Here is a 12,981-nt window from a genome sequence, read left to right as displayed (position 1 = left end):
AATGGTTCGGATTAGTCATTTGAAATCGATTTGATGGATTTTAGAGTTAAGCTCACCAAACACTTTGGTGAGCTTAAGAACACCCTAGTTCTACTCACAATTAGGATATATAGTCAAAGGACAAGAGAAAAAAGTTTGTAGATTAGTTCGATCCTTATATGGTTTAAAACAAGCTCCAAAACAATGGCATGAAAAATTTGAATTCCGGGTTGTTGCTCCTTAGACACACCATGGAAGCAACTGATGATAACTCCGCAATATCCAGCATATATCAGGAATAAAATGGAAATGTAGAGTAAATTCAAGATACTTCTGTGGGAGTAAATCAAAGAAAGGTTTTATATTCCTTTTCTTTTATTTTTTCTAATCCTGCCAACATAGAGTAAAAAAGAGAAGGGGTTGCGCACATATATATATTGAAAGGTCAGAGAGAATTCAGGGTGCGCTAATTAAGAGATTTAATTAGAAGTAATGAAGATTAAGGTGTCTCATTATAATTGAAAAAGAGAACTGAAAAAACGTATCAAAAGATGTACAATATAAGGAAAAAACTGAAAACGCTTCTTCAGTTTCTACTGATTTAAATGAGATATGAAATTTATAATTTAGTCCTCAAGTATTTAAATATTTAGAAATTATGATTAAATTATGAGTTTTGAAATAAAGTTCCAACAAAATTTTCATGGGCTAACCAGACGTACTTCTCTCGATCGCAGGAATTCATTCATTCTTCAGGTAACTGTAGGTGCAATTAATTCATTTATTCATTCAATCATGCACCAGCTACCCTTACTGCAGTTACCAGTGTATATCTTGAATGACCCTTTAATTTGTAGCTACGGTTCTTATCATCAAAAATAAAAATATATATTGTAGATACAGGTGCACACTGTTCGTCACTGCACAATATATGTGTGGTTACCCGTGTGTGTGTGTGTAGGTGCAGAATCAATCAACCACAACGAGCCTTTATTTATTGAAGTTGTCAGTGTATAAACAAATAAACAATAAACAATATTATCTTTAAAAGATAAAATATGGGAATGATTTTAATTCTCAGTGAAAGGCACAAGAGTATCTCTCTCTTCAAAGGTTAAATTTCGTGGGCTAACCAGACGTCTTCTCTTGATCACAGGAATTCATTCATTCTTCATGTAGCTGTAGCTCCAATTCATTCATTCAATCATTCATTCAATGATGCACCAGCTACCCTTTACTATAATTACCAGTGTATATCTTGAATGACCCTCTAATATTGTAGCTACGTGTCATATTATCAAAAATAAAAATATATATTATAGATACAGGTGCAGACAGTTTGTCACTGCACAAAACATGTGGGTGTGTATATATATTTATATAGGTGCAGACTCAATTAAACACAGCATGCATTTATTATTTGTAGTTGCCAGTGTATAATTTGTCATTGACAAGCACAGAACGGTGACAAGATGTGGAAGCTTAAACTTGCAAAAGGTGGACCACTGGTGAAAACTTGCAATGGAAATATTGGAAGAGTAACATGGGAATTTGATGAAAGGCTCGGATCGAGTGAAGATCGAGCAGCAGTAGAAAAGGCTCGAAACGAGTTTTACCTAAATAGGCACCATCAGAAGCAAAGCGCAGATCTACTTGCAAGGATGCAGGTTAAATTTATCTTTAGTTATTTTGAGACGGTAAGCCGGGCAAGCTGGGCAGATCTATGTTCTATGCTAAACCATCTCTATGATTTAGAAATTTAATTATGTATATTGAAATTTAATTGAACTTATAAAGTCTTTATATGATTGATCTCATAAAATATCAAATGTTTTTATAACATAATTGTTAGAATCTCACTTTATGGTTATAAAGACTTGAGTTCAAATTTCACCTCTCACGTATTGTGCATTTTATGTTTCGGTCCGGGCCCAATTAAAATTTAATATTACCATTCCTGACAGTAAGCGGTAGTCTTCACCTGTTATAAAATAAACAAGAAGGTTCAATGTGATTGAAGAGCAAATTCATCTGTACCTTTAGTGTTAATTGTAATTTGTAAGCCACAATTAAATACGGAGATGTTGCCGAAATTTTTATTAATATTCACAATTATTATAAAATTACGCTATCTATCTATTTTTTCGTGGGATTTCGAAATTTGCTCCTTTCAGTTACTAAATAACAGGACCAAAGCATGCTTTCCGGTGATTAAATCACCAGACAAAGTTTTTTAGTCCAGTGACTAAATAACCGGAAAGCATGTCTTGATCCGGTTATTTAGTAACCGGATCTTTGTTTTGACCTTCCACATTTCTTGCTTACAATATTGGCTTCTAATTCTTTCCATGGACAAGCTATTAACTTTCTTTTTTATAGAAAAGGCTGACCATTGAATTCCTGCCTCATTGACTGAATTCTTGACATTAAACAAAAATATAATGAAATTATTTGTTAGAAATGATTAAAGTCGCCTACTGAAACACTGCATGTGGCAATAAACTATTCTTTCAAGCCTTGTTTAATACTCTGTCTACACCTAAAAAATATTTTTAATTGTATAAAAGTTGTTAACATTTGAATTCACAAGTGTATATATCTAATATAGTGTTTATGATTTTCAAAATAATTATAATAAACTTTAAGTTAATTTTTTTCTAATAATTTAAATATAATTTCCAAGGCTTTTATTTCTAGTAGCAAAAGTCTTAAAAAAACATCATTAATTTTTTATTTTTTTTTGATAAAAGGATAAACAAATCTAAAATCTAAATTGAAATGTAAGAGGTAGACGTTGAAGATTTTTAATTTTTTTATGAACTGTTTTAATTGTCAAATAACTCCAACAATACAAGACAAGGAAGAGTTTCCAAGCAAATATGCAAAGGTCGAGAGTTCGATTCCCCCTCACGAACCTTGGTAGCTACTACCAAGTTTTCAAAAAAAAACAAATATGCACAAAAACAGTTGCCAATTCCCCTTCATATCTGCAGACTGTAGATTGCAGTCCGTGTTTTATGGGCTAAGATCCAAATTCTCTCTGTGTAGCGAGTTATCGACATCATAATTCAAAGCTTAATTGCATACTGCACCAATGTAGATATATGAACTGGCCACTGAAAATCCAGTAGCTATCTGAAGATATCAGCTGGAGTACAAGGAAACAGAGAAATGGGCCCCATGTGTGGGTTCGTATCTACTGCTTTTATCAGTGTTATCAGAACCGGACCGGACCGGCCCACTTGTCCGGTTTGGTTCGTTTAAAGAATCGTTTATGCTATTGGACTGAAAAAAATCAGATTAACCGGCCGGTTATATCCAAAAATTCGCTGAACCATTTGAGAAAAAATCCGGTTCAAAGCATATTCAAATTTGAAGTGAAATCGGCTAAAGAAAACAGATCAAATCAGCCAAAGAAAAAAGGGTGAAGAGAGGAAGAAGATTATGACAGTGGGACTTATTACAAGAGTGTAATTAATGTTATACATGAGAACCCACTTTTCTTTAGCCCAATAGTCTTTTTATTTAATATTTTTTTAATTGGTATCTGGAATAGCTCAAGACAAAAGAAACTTGAAGTAGCCTATTACTTCATATATACTGTAGAAATAGATTGCCGAATGCTTATGCAAAAATAAATAAATTATGAGCAAGCGGTTAACTTTTGTATATTACAAAAAAATTATTAATTCTTATTTTTTATTGCAAGAAAAATGATGCTACATAATTTCTCAAACGCTGTTTTTTTTTTCATGTATGTAACATTATTTCGTTGTGTAAAGATGAAATTTACAATTCATCTCTATCAAAATTTCTATTTGTATGTAAAAATAGTTTCTATTTGTTTTTAATTTTTAAGAAAATTGTCAATTTGATGTTTTATGTAATAAATTTTAAAAAGCTAGTGTACACCAATTAGAAAATATATAAATATTCTCGTTTTAATTATTTAGTTAATGAATTTGCTCAAATTAAGTTATATACACAAAATATTACTTCAACTAACACTTCTGTAAAATAAGAAATAATATCTCAGAATCAAATATAACAATTATAAAAAACTAACAATTGAACCGGTTGACCCACCGGTCCGACTAATAAACCAGTGAACCGGAGCTTTATCGGGTCAATGTCCGGTCCGGTTCTAATAACATTGGCTTTTATTGATGAAGAGCAGGACTCTCATTTGATGTCATCTCAATCGTCAAAGATCCAGTTACTTAATAACCGGACCAATGCATGCTTTCCGATTATTTAGTTACCGGACCAAGAAAATTGGTTCGGTGATTTAATCACCGGAAAGCATGTCTTGATCCGGTTATTTAGTAACAAGAAGGGGTAATTTTTGAAATCCCACAAAAAATTGGATAGATTGTGTAATTTTATAATAATTTTGGATATTAATAAAAATTTCGTGAGATGTTGAGTTAAAAATAATAATACCTTCATGCATATATGTCCTTGCAAATTGCATTAATCTCGTTATAAATTTCTGGTTTTTTTTTAAAATGCAGCTAGCCAAAGAGAACAACTTCGATTATTTCAAAGAAGCAAGCAAAAATGAGGAGAATTCTGAAAAATCAGCTTCAGCAGCTCTGCAGAAAGCACTTGATTATTTTTCAGCAATTCAAGCAAAGGATGGACATTGGCCTGGTGATCTTCCCGGACCTTTATTCCTCACCCCTATTATGGTATTTCAATTTTTTTTCAATTGCTTCAGTTTATATTGCTCTTTATTTTAGTTCATTTCACCTTCAGTATTGCTCTTTATCTTATTTGTTTGAGTAAATTTGAAGGTCAAGTCACCCAACTATTTAATATCTTTGTTATTACGACCACAACAAAAATAAGACACTTTTCGCGAGGATAAAAAAGTGACTTTTTGCGACGGACTACTCTCATTGTTCAGCTTTTTCTTTTTGCGACGGTACATTTTGCAACGGACAGCCATCGTAAATGCACTTTTTTCCTCGCAAAAAGTGTCTACTTTTTTCCTCGACAAAGAATTTCTTCCATTTGGGTTTCGAACCCATATATAACCTCTCATATATAGACCATGTTCCTTTGTCACACGGATCAAATGCTAGTTCTTAGTATTGCTCTTTATTGATGATCATGCCCTTTTATTTTTAATTAACACGTGCGATCGATGTGACATATGAATTTTGTTAATGCAGGTTATTGTTCTTTACGTCACTGAATCTTTTCATGTGTTATCTTCTGAGCACCGGAAGGAGTTGTGTCGTTACATGTATAACCTTCAAGTAAGACTACTACCAATTTTAACTATAATAGCTAATCCATCACTCCATCTAAATATATACATGAAAATCAGAACTCGTTCACTAGGACCTAGATCTTTTATTATCGAGCAAAACACATCAATTAGCAAATTCTTATACATAATTATTTTTGAACAATACATCTTTCAATAAAAAAAAGGCTTTATATGCTTTTGCTTTTTAATGATTAAATAACAGAACGAAGACGGTGGTTGGGGTCTACAGGCAGAGATGCCCAGTTGCATGATCTGTACTGCTCTAAACTACACTGCTTTAAGGCTCCTTGGAGAAGATGCTGATGACAATGCCATGCATGAGGCAAGAAAATGGATCCATGATCATGGTGGAGTCACTACGATAGCATCATGGGGAAAACTAGTTCTCTCGGTAATTATTTTTTCATTAGCCACCAGAAAGATCAAAAATAAAAATAAAAATAAAAATAAATCTCTCGTCACACTTTGTCAAATAAAGAATGGAATTATTCCATTGTTACCTTTGCAATCTAGTTCTATCACATTATGGAGTTCATGAATGGAATTTCCCTGTGAAGAACTGTCAGGAATTTAATGAAGTTAAAATTGTGACCTCTAATGTAAATTTCTAACAGGTGCTTGGGGCATATGAATGGTCGGGTATGAATCCGATGCCACCAGAACTTTTTCTTCTTCCATCCTTTTTGCCCATCCATCCAGGTATGATATATACCTGGCATCATGGTATATATCTAGTAGTTGCAGAAGGAACTTATGTTAACTGCCACTTTGTAATACAGGGAAATTCTTTTGCCGTATAAGATTGATTCTGGTAGCAATGTTATATTTATATGGAAAACGGTTTGTTGGTCCAATCACAAAGATAGTGCTATTGTTGAGACAAGAGATGCACATTCAACCATACCACACCATAGATTGGAACCAAGCACGAAAACTGCGTGCTAAGGTAATATTCTTGCATTGCTCTTCTTTTATTTAATTTTTTCGGGGAATTTCATGTATACCCCTCAAAAACTTCAAAATTATGTATTTCCCCTCTAAGATTCATAATATCATAATTACCAATCTAAATTTCAAAAACTCACAAATTTACCCATTTTATTTTCTTTTCTATTAAAACTCATTTAAAATTTCTAAAATATCCATTTTGCCCTTAATAAAAAAATATAGCCTATTATTTAAGAAAAATTTCAGCCTTCTAATTAGTTGCTAATTTGTCTCCTTCTGATGTATATATGGTGATATTTAGTTCTACACTTGTATATGCATTAGAAAAAGGGAAATTAATTATTTGCCCTCGGAAACTGACCAATTACAATACTAACATTTTTCTTAAAGAAGCTACTTATGTTTTAATTTTTTAATAAATGGTAAAATGGGTAATTTATTAAATCATGATGAGTTTTGATAGAATAGACAATAAAGTGTGTATATTTGTGAAATTTTTGAAATTTAGAATGCTAATGAACTTTAGAGGGGGAAATACATTATTTTGAAATTTTCGAGGGGTATACATGAAATTCTTCCAATCTATTTTTTATGTATTCTGGCTATAGCTTCCCCATTATTTATTTTTTTCGTTATCAAAATTTCATGGAATCTGAATGTAGGAAGACAGTTTCCTACCACGCTCAAGATTTCAAGAAAACTTGTGTGAATGCCTATACAAAATATGTGAACCTCTTTTTACCACTTGGCCCATTTCACTAGTGAGAAAAAGAGCACTAGATGCAATTGAGAAATACCTACAATATGAAGATGAAAACACAAGGTACATATGCATGGGAGCATTTGAAAAGGTAGGTATTTTAGCGTTGCTAGTTTCTTTGTTTATTTGAAGTATCTTTATTCTTTTGGAGAAGAGCCTATATATGATTGGCAGAAGTAATGCAACTGTTTAGCGTAATGTTCGAATGGAGAAATATGAAGTGCCCCAAATCAATACCCCACATGTCCCAACAGAAACTACTCCAAATGATTGACTGTGTGGGGTATGTGTGTTGTGATAGTGGGTAAAATAGGAGGGCATAGTCGGGGACACCAACAAGAAAGCAAAATTCCATGAACTACTAAGCAATACTTTCATAACATAAGTATGATTATTAAGGTATACCACAATGAAAAACATACTTTTCCATTGCAACAAATCCAAATAGATGGTGCCTAAGGTCCAAAGTAAGATAAAAAACATGCATAATAATATGTCATTACTCTTAGGTGTTTTATAAACTTTGATTTACATGGTAACAATGCAATTAGAAATGATTGCATGGTTTTTATGCAAAGACAATTAAGCTCATAGTTACCTTGAACAGTTTCTTAGGACGCTCTGTTGTAAAGTGAGGGATCCAAATAGCAAGAACCTCGAGAACCATCTTGCAAGAATACCAGATTTCCTATGGATTGGTGAAGATGGCATGAAGATGAGGGTAAAATTGTTCAATTGTGGTGTTTTAAAATCCTTCAAATTACGAAATTCTAATTTGTATAGATTTCACCTGAAACTACAATAGAAAAAGAAAAAACAAACTATGGAAAAAATGAGAAGGAAAAGGTACTTCTCTTGTCTGCAGCCGAAAGAAAAAATAACACCACAAGAATGGAATTCCAATTATAAAACAGGAAAAGTAAAAGCTGTAAGAAGTGAGTCTGAGAAAACCTTGATCTGTTCTCATCCCATGAAACAAGAACACATCCCTTCTCTAGTTCCATTATAATTACAGAAACAGATGTTTGATATAGAATTTTCAGTTAGTATTTTAGTTTTGGAGTGTGATACATAATGTCTACCTGACCGAAACTCGAGCCAGAACCATATCAATTTGATTCGTTAGAACCAGATTGATGTTGGCTGGTATGTCATGGAATTGTATATGAAATGGGTGCTTTCGACCCATTTAAAGATTTAGTTATACAAATGATAAAAAAAATACCATCAAATTAATCCAGCAATTAAAGCAAAGAATGGTATTTCAAATTGAATTAACCGCAAAAGTAACTGCAGTTTGGGATGGACTTCCATTTCTTTTCAAAAGCTTAACCATAAGAGCGCTATGGTTCTAGAGTAGCTCAATGTTGGGACCTTCAAGGGTTCAACAATGACATGCTATCAAAATTACAGAAGATGCAAACTTTATTTGTATATTTTATACAGTTGTTCAAGATTTAACTCTTGTCCTTTTCCTGTATTATAATTAGGCATCTTCAAGTCAGTCATGGGATGCTGGTTTCGCAGTTCAAGCAATATTGGCATGTGACCTTGCTAAAGTGAAAGGGAATACACTAAGAAAAGCTCAAGATTTCATAAAAGCCTCACAGGTAAATTGATCATAAATAAATTGAACTTTATGTTCTTGATTTCTGAAAGTATCTTTCATTCTCAGTTAAACAATTCAACCATGTCCGATATATATACACCAGTTATTGCACTAAGAATAGTGGCGGAGCCAGAATTTCCATGCTGTGGTGTCAAATAAAAGAAGATTTAAAAAAAATTCATTAAATAAAGCTACCAATTCATACAAATTTTAGGGTCTTTTTAGTTATCCAGTGGGGTTAATTGATTCCAATGGGAACTGACATAGCTCCGCCACTGACTAAGGACTTCAATAAAAAGTGCTTAGAGAAGCAAATTGTTATGCCAATAATCAGTATTTCACTTTGAGGGAATTTAAAATATCTAATGAAATTTTTTTGAATATAATGTCAAACTTCGTCTATGATGATACCCTTTGCTTTTTAGTTATTGGACAACCCTACAGGTGACTTTGGTGGTTATTATCGTCACATCTCTAAAGGTGGTTGGGGCTTTGCAACCGCTGATGAAGGATGGGCTGTTTCAGATTGTACAGCAGAGGCTCTCAAGGTTACATTGATAAAATGAAAATTTTGTTGAGCTATGACAGTTTGCATAGGGAACTTCAAAACAGTTATTATGTTAATTTTGCTACTCTACAGGCATTGTTACTGTTGTCAAGAATTTCACCAGACCTTGTTGGTGACCATGCAACAAAAGAGAGCATGTATGAAGCAGTTAATGTAATTCTGTCTTTGCAGGTACTCCCTTTTCTGTATTGATATTTGAAAGATACATTTTGTAGTCGCATTATTTTTTTTACTCATAAACCAGAAAATATTTATGCAGAATCCTAATGGTGGTTTCGCAGCATGGGAATTACAACGAACATATCCATGGGTTGAGGTATTATGTACATCAACAATTACAAATTTTCGTTTCATTTTTTGCTTAACATTCCTGCAATTTGGAAGTAGATTCCAAATTAATTGGTTAACAAAAGCAAGAATTACTACCATCACAATTAGAGTTGCAAGGGATTTGATATTTTTATCTCAATCACAAATTGAGACATTTATATATTTCTTCCATTTTATTAAATTAAACTCACTTCCTGATATAGTATGTTGGACTTATTAACTCATTTCCTTTTTAATTTTAATGGTAGGCGTTAAACATGACAGACATGTTTGCAGACACTATGGTGGAATATCCGTAAGAATTGCAAAATTTTCATAAAGGCTTCCACTACAATTTTGGAGCCAAGAAAAAGAAGTATGAAACTCAAATAATTTCAGGTATGTGGAATGCACGTCATCTGCTATCCAGGCATTGGTGCTGTTTAAAGAGAAATATGCCTTACACCGTCGTGATGAAATAGAGAACTGCATAAAAAGGGCGACAGCTTTTGTTCAGAAAACACAAAATGATGATGGTTCATGGTAAGAATTCTTCTGTTGCATCAAAGTTGTTTACTTTTCTTTCTTTGTAATTCATTTCCTTTATTTTGGTGAATTTTCCTTTTTCAGTTATAACTTCATGCTTGATTTTTTTTTTCTTATTATTGGAGGTTGGTTGCCAGGGAGTGGTCTGTACCATCTTAGTTGAGGTTTACCATAGCAGACAGTATAATATATAAAACCAACCACATAAATAAATGACTTCACCAAGTAACCAACTCATCTATAAATACTACCATTGCATATAGGTTTGGATCATGGGGAGTGTGCTACACTTATGGAACATGGTTTGGCGTAGAAGCTCTATTGGCAGCTGGGAAAAGCTATGAAACTTGTGTGGCCATTCGCAAGGCTTGTACATTTCTCCTTTCAAAACAACTGCATGATGGAGGCTGGGGCGAGAGTTATCTTTCTTCTACAAAACAGGCAAAGTTTTTGGAATATACATTGCCCAAGTAAAATCTATCCAATTAAGTAGTCCTGGGTATTTATAAAACTGTAGATGTGCTGGTACCAGCTAGGTACCAATCCATCAAACCTGTGGTTTCTAAAAGAAATCGGTGCTAGACCCGACCCCGCCCCCCCCCCCCCCCCCCCACAACACACACTTCTTTATTTCTGCCTTGTAATCCATACATACAGAACTCCAATTTTGAAGTAACATCTTCTTCCTATAATAAAAAATAAAAAAGAAGTTGGATTTCAAAGATTTTGCATTTCAACATGAAAACCTTGAAAAGTTTATTTGTAAAGTATTGATATTCTAAGTTTATTTGTCAGAAGTCAGAACAGACTCATAACCTATTTTTTTTTAGATTGTTTTTACCTCCATAAAATTATAGTTAGGTAATTTAGATTGAACCCATAAATAGGTGAAATTCTTTTAAGTTCCCAAAATTTTACTGCATAATCTTGGTTAAACTTTTTTGCTTAAGTTTAAACATTTATATGTCTCAAGAAAAATAACATATATATTATACAGGAATATACAAATCTAGTCGGAAATAAATCAAATTTGGTGAACACAGCATGGGCAATGCTCGCACTTCTGAAAGCTGGCCAGGTTTTACAGTGTCACTTAATTATGTAAAAAAATTAATGTTTACCTTTTAAAAGTAAAAAATATCATCGGGAGCCCAGCAAATATCACTTCGGCAAGTGCAAAGGGTTGCTAAGCTGTACTTTCAAGGTCACCAATGATAAAGTTCGATGGTTTCTAGGTTTCATCGTGCTACTTCTAAATTTAAAGGGATTATATAGTATTCTGAGGTTTTGCAGGGTTTTAAGAAAATGAATGCCCATTTTTCTATTTTCATATTTTCTTTCAAGTGTGATTATTTGTGGAATAAATATTATGTTCTGGCATTGGTCACACATAATGCCAGTCAAGTCTAAACCTAAACTTATGTTTATCCAAGTCGCATTTAACTCTTGCTTCTCGTTTAAATAAGCACGAAATATGTGCAAAACACCATCCAACGTATACTGTACTATCAACTTACAGTTTGAAAGGGATCCAACACCATTGCATCATGCAGCCAGCCTACTAATTGACATGCAATTAGACAACGGAGACTTCCCCCAACAGGTACATCAACTTACTGGGACCACAAACATACCAATAGTTATAATTTTCTTTAAGAAAAAGGTGAGGGTCAAACCCTAATAATTCACTCAATCAACAGTTACTGTTTTATTACATGTTTTGAAAGAAAGGTTTGACATCACAACCAATAGATTGTTCTCAAGAATAATCTATTCTCAATCCAACCAAACATACTCTGGATGTTTGGCAATAATACAAGTTGATTTTGTACTATTAGGAAATGGTGGGGAGCTTCATGAAGTTTGGGTTCCTAAATTACATGGCGTATCGAAACATCTTTCCGATTTGGGCTCTTGGAGAATATAATAAAATAGCTGTCGTCTCCAAGACCACGTAAATTCTATATGTATATTGCTATCATTGTAAAATAGTTTCACCTTTTTTTATTTGCAAATTGCCTATCAAGTTGTAAGAGCCAAAATATTTTTTTTTTTTTTTGTTGAACAAGGAGTCTTTTTTTTTTTATTTATCTCTGCACAATCTTGGTTGAAACTCCAGATGAAAAATCTGAACTGCTAAACCTATATGGAATGCTCTCATATCTAGAAGTTCAAAATTTGGAGTTGGAAGATCAAGAGCTGCAATTTCAATAATTTGATTCATTGATTGTTTTTTATCATGTAGGTCATGTTTGGTTGTGGAGTAAGAGGTGGAGTAATTTCCTTACTCCACACTTCTAGGGTTCACTTTCACAGACAAATGTTTACTTTCCAACATCTTACTCCTCTAGATGGATTAATTTAAACAATGATTCATACTATCAAACAAGATGTAAAATATAAAGAGTAATATGGAGTAAACAATTTAATCATAATTAACTTTATTCCATAGTAGGAAATATCGGCCGATCGAGTCCGATCCGATCCTGAGCCAATCCTCATGTAGCAAATCATAAAGAAAAAGAAAAAAAAATCCTGATCCTGAGCCGATACTCCGATCCCATATCAGTATCGGCCGAGACCGATCCCGATCCCGATACCGATAATTCCTACTATGCTTTATTCCACAAACAAACATGACCGTAGCAATCTTTTGACAAGTCCATCTGTTTGTCACATCTTAGTTGAACATATTGAACACGACTTCAATAGTGCCTACATTTAAGAGGAAAATTCAAATGATAAGAAGACTTCAGTGTTTTATTATAGTTATTACAATTAAGAGAACAATTCAAATGATAACAAGAAAGAACACGTCAGTATATTGCAGTCGACTTCTACAGAAGGTGAAATACATACGACTGAGGAAAAGTCTTAATTTTCTTATATACAAACAGACAACAAATCATTCAAGATAAATACAGTTTCAATTAAGTAATTAAAGTTTCTGACCATAATTAAGGCAATGCACATGTATATTGGAA

The 12,981-nt window shown here is 33.1% G+C and overlaps 1 protein-coding gene across 2 annotated transcripts; it reads left to right on the top strand.

Moving 5' to 3' along the window:
- The first annotated feature begins 1,405 nt into the window (after nt 1–1,405).
- On the top strand, nt 1,406–11,986 carry LOC144561011 (cycloartenol synthase-like). 2 transcript variants are annotated; one of them, XM_078310234.1, is made up of 18 exons: nt 1,406–1,646; nt 4,494–4,670; nt 5,157–5,243; nt 5,460–5,648; nt 5,872–5,956; nt 6,037–6,203; nt 6,868–7,056; nt 7,573–7,686; nt 8,456–8,575; nt 9,000–9,122; nt 9,215–9,313; nt 9,402–9,458; nt 9,721–9,767; nt 9,851–9,994; nt 10,261–10,438; nt 10,995–11,075; nt 11,517–11,600; nt 11,836–11,986. In XM_078310234.1, the coding sequence occupies exons 1-18, from the start codon at nt 1,452–1,454 to the stop codon at nt 11,953–11,955; spliced, it is 2,256 nt and encodes a 751-aa protein (XP_078166360.1). In that variant the 5' UTR covers nt 1,406–1,451; the 3' UTR covers nt 11,956–11,986. The 2 variants fall into 2 exon arrangements, with proteins under 2 accessions (XP_078166360.1, XP_078166359.1); XM_078310233.1 differs by lacking the exons at nt 10,261–10,438; nt 10,995–11,075; nt 11,517–11,600; nt 11,836–11,986 and having other exon boundaries at nt 9,387–10,231.
- The last annotated feature ends 995 nt before the right edge of the window (nt 11,987–12,981 follow it).

The sequence above is a fragment of the Carex rostrata genome, chromosome 10 (assembly GCF_964058835.1).
Source record: "Carex rostrata chromosome 10, lpCarRost1.2, whole genome shotgun sequence".
Taxonomy (NCBI): Eukaryota; Viridiplantae; Streptophyta; class Magnoliopsida; order Poales; family Cyperaceae; genus Carex; species Carex rostrata.
Note: the sequence above shows the minus strand (reverse complement) of the source record. Positions and strands in the feature narration are given on the sequence as shown.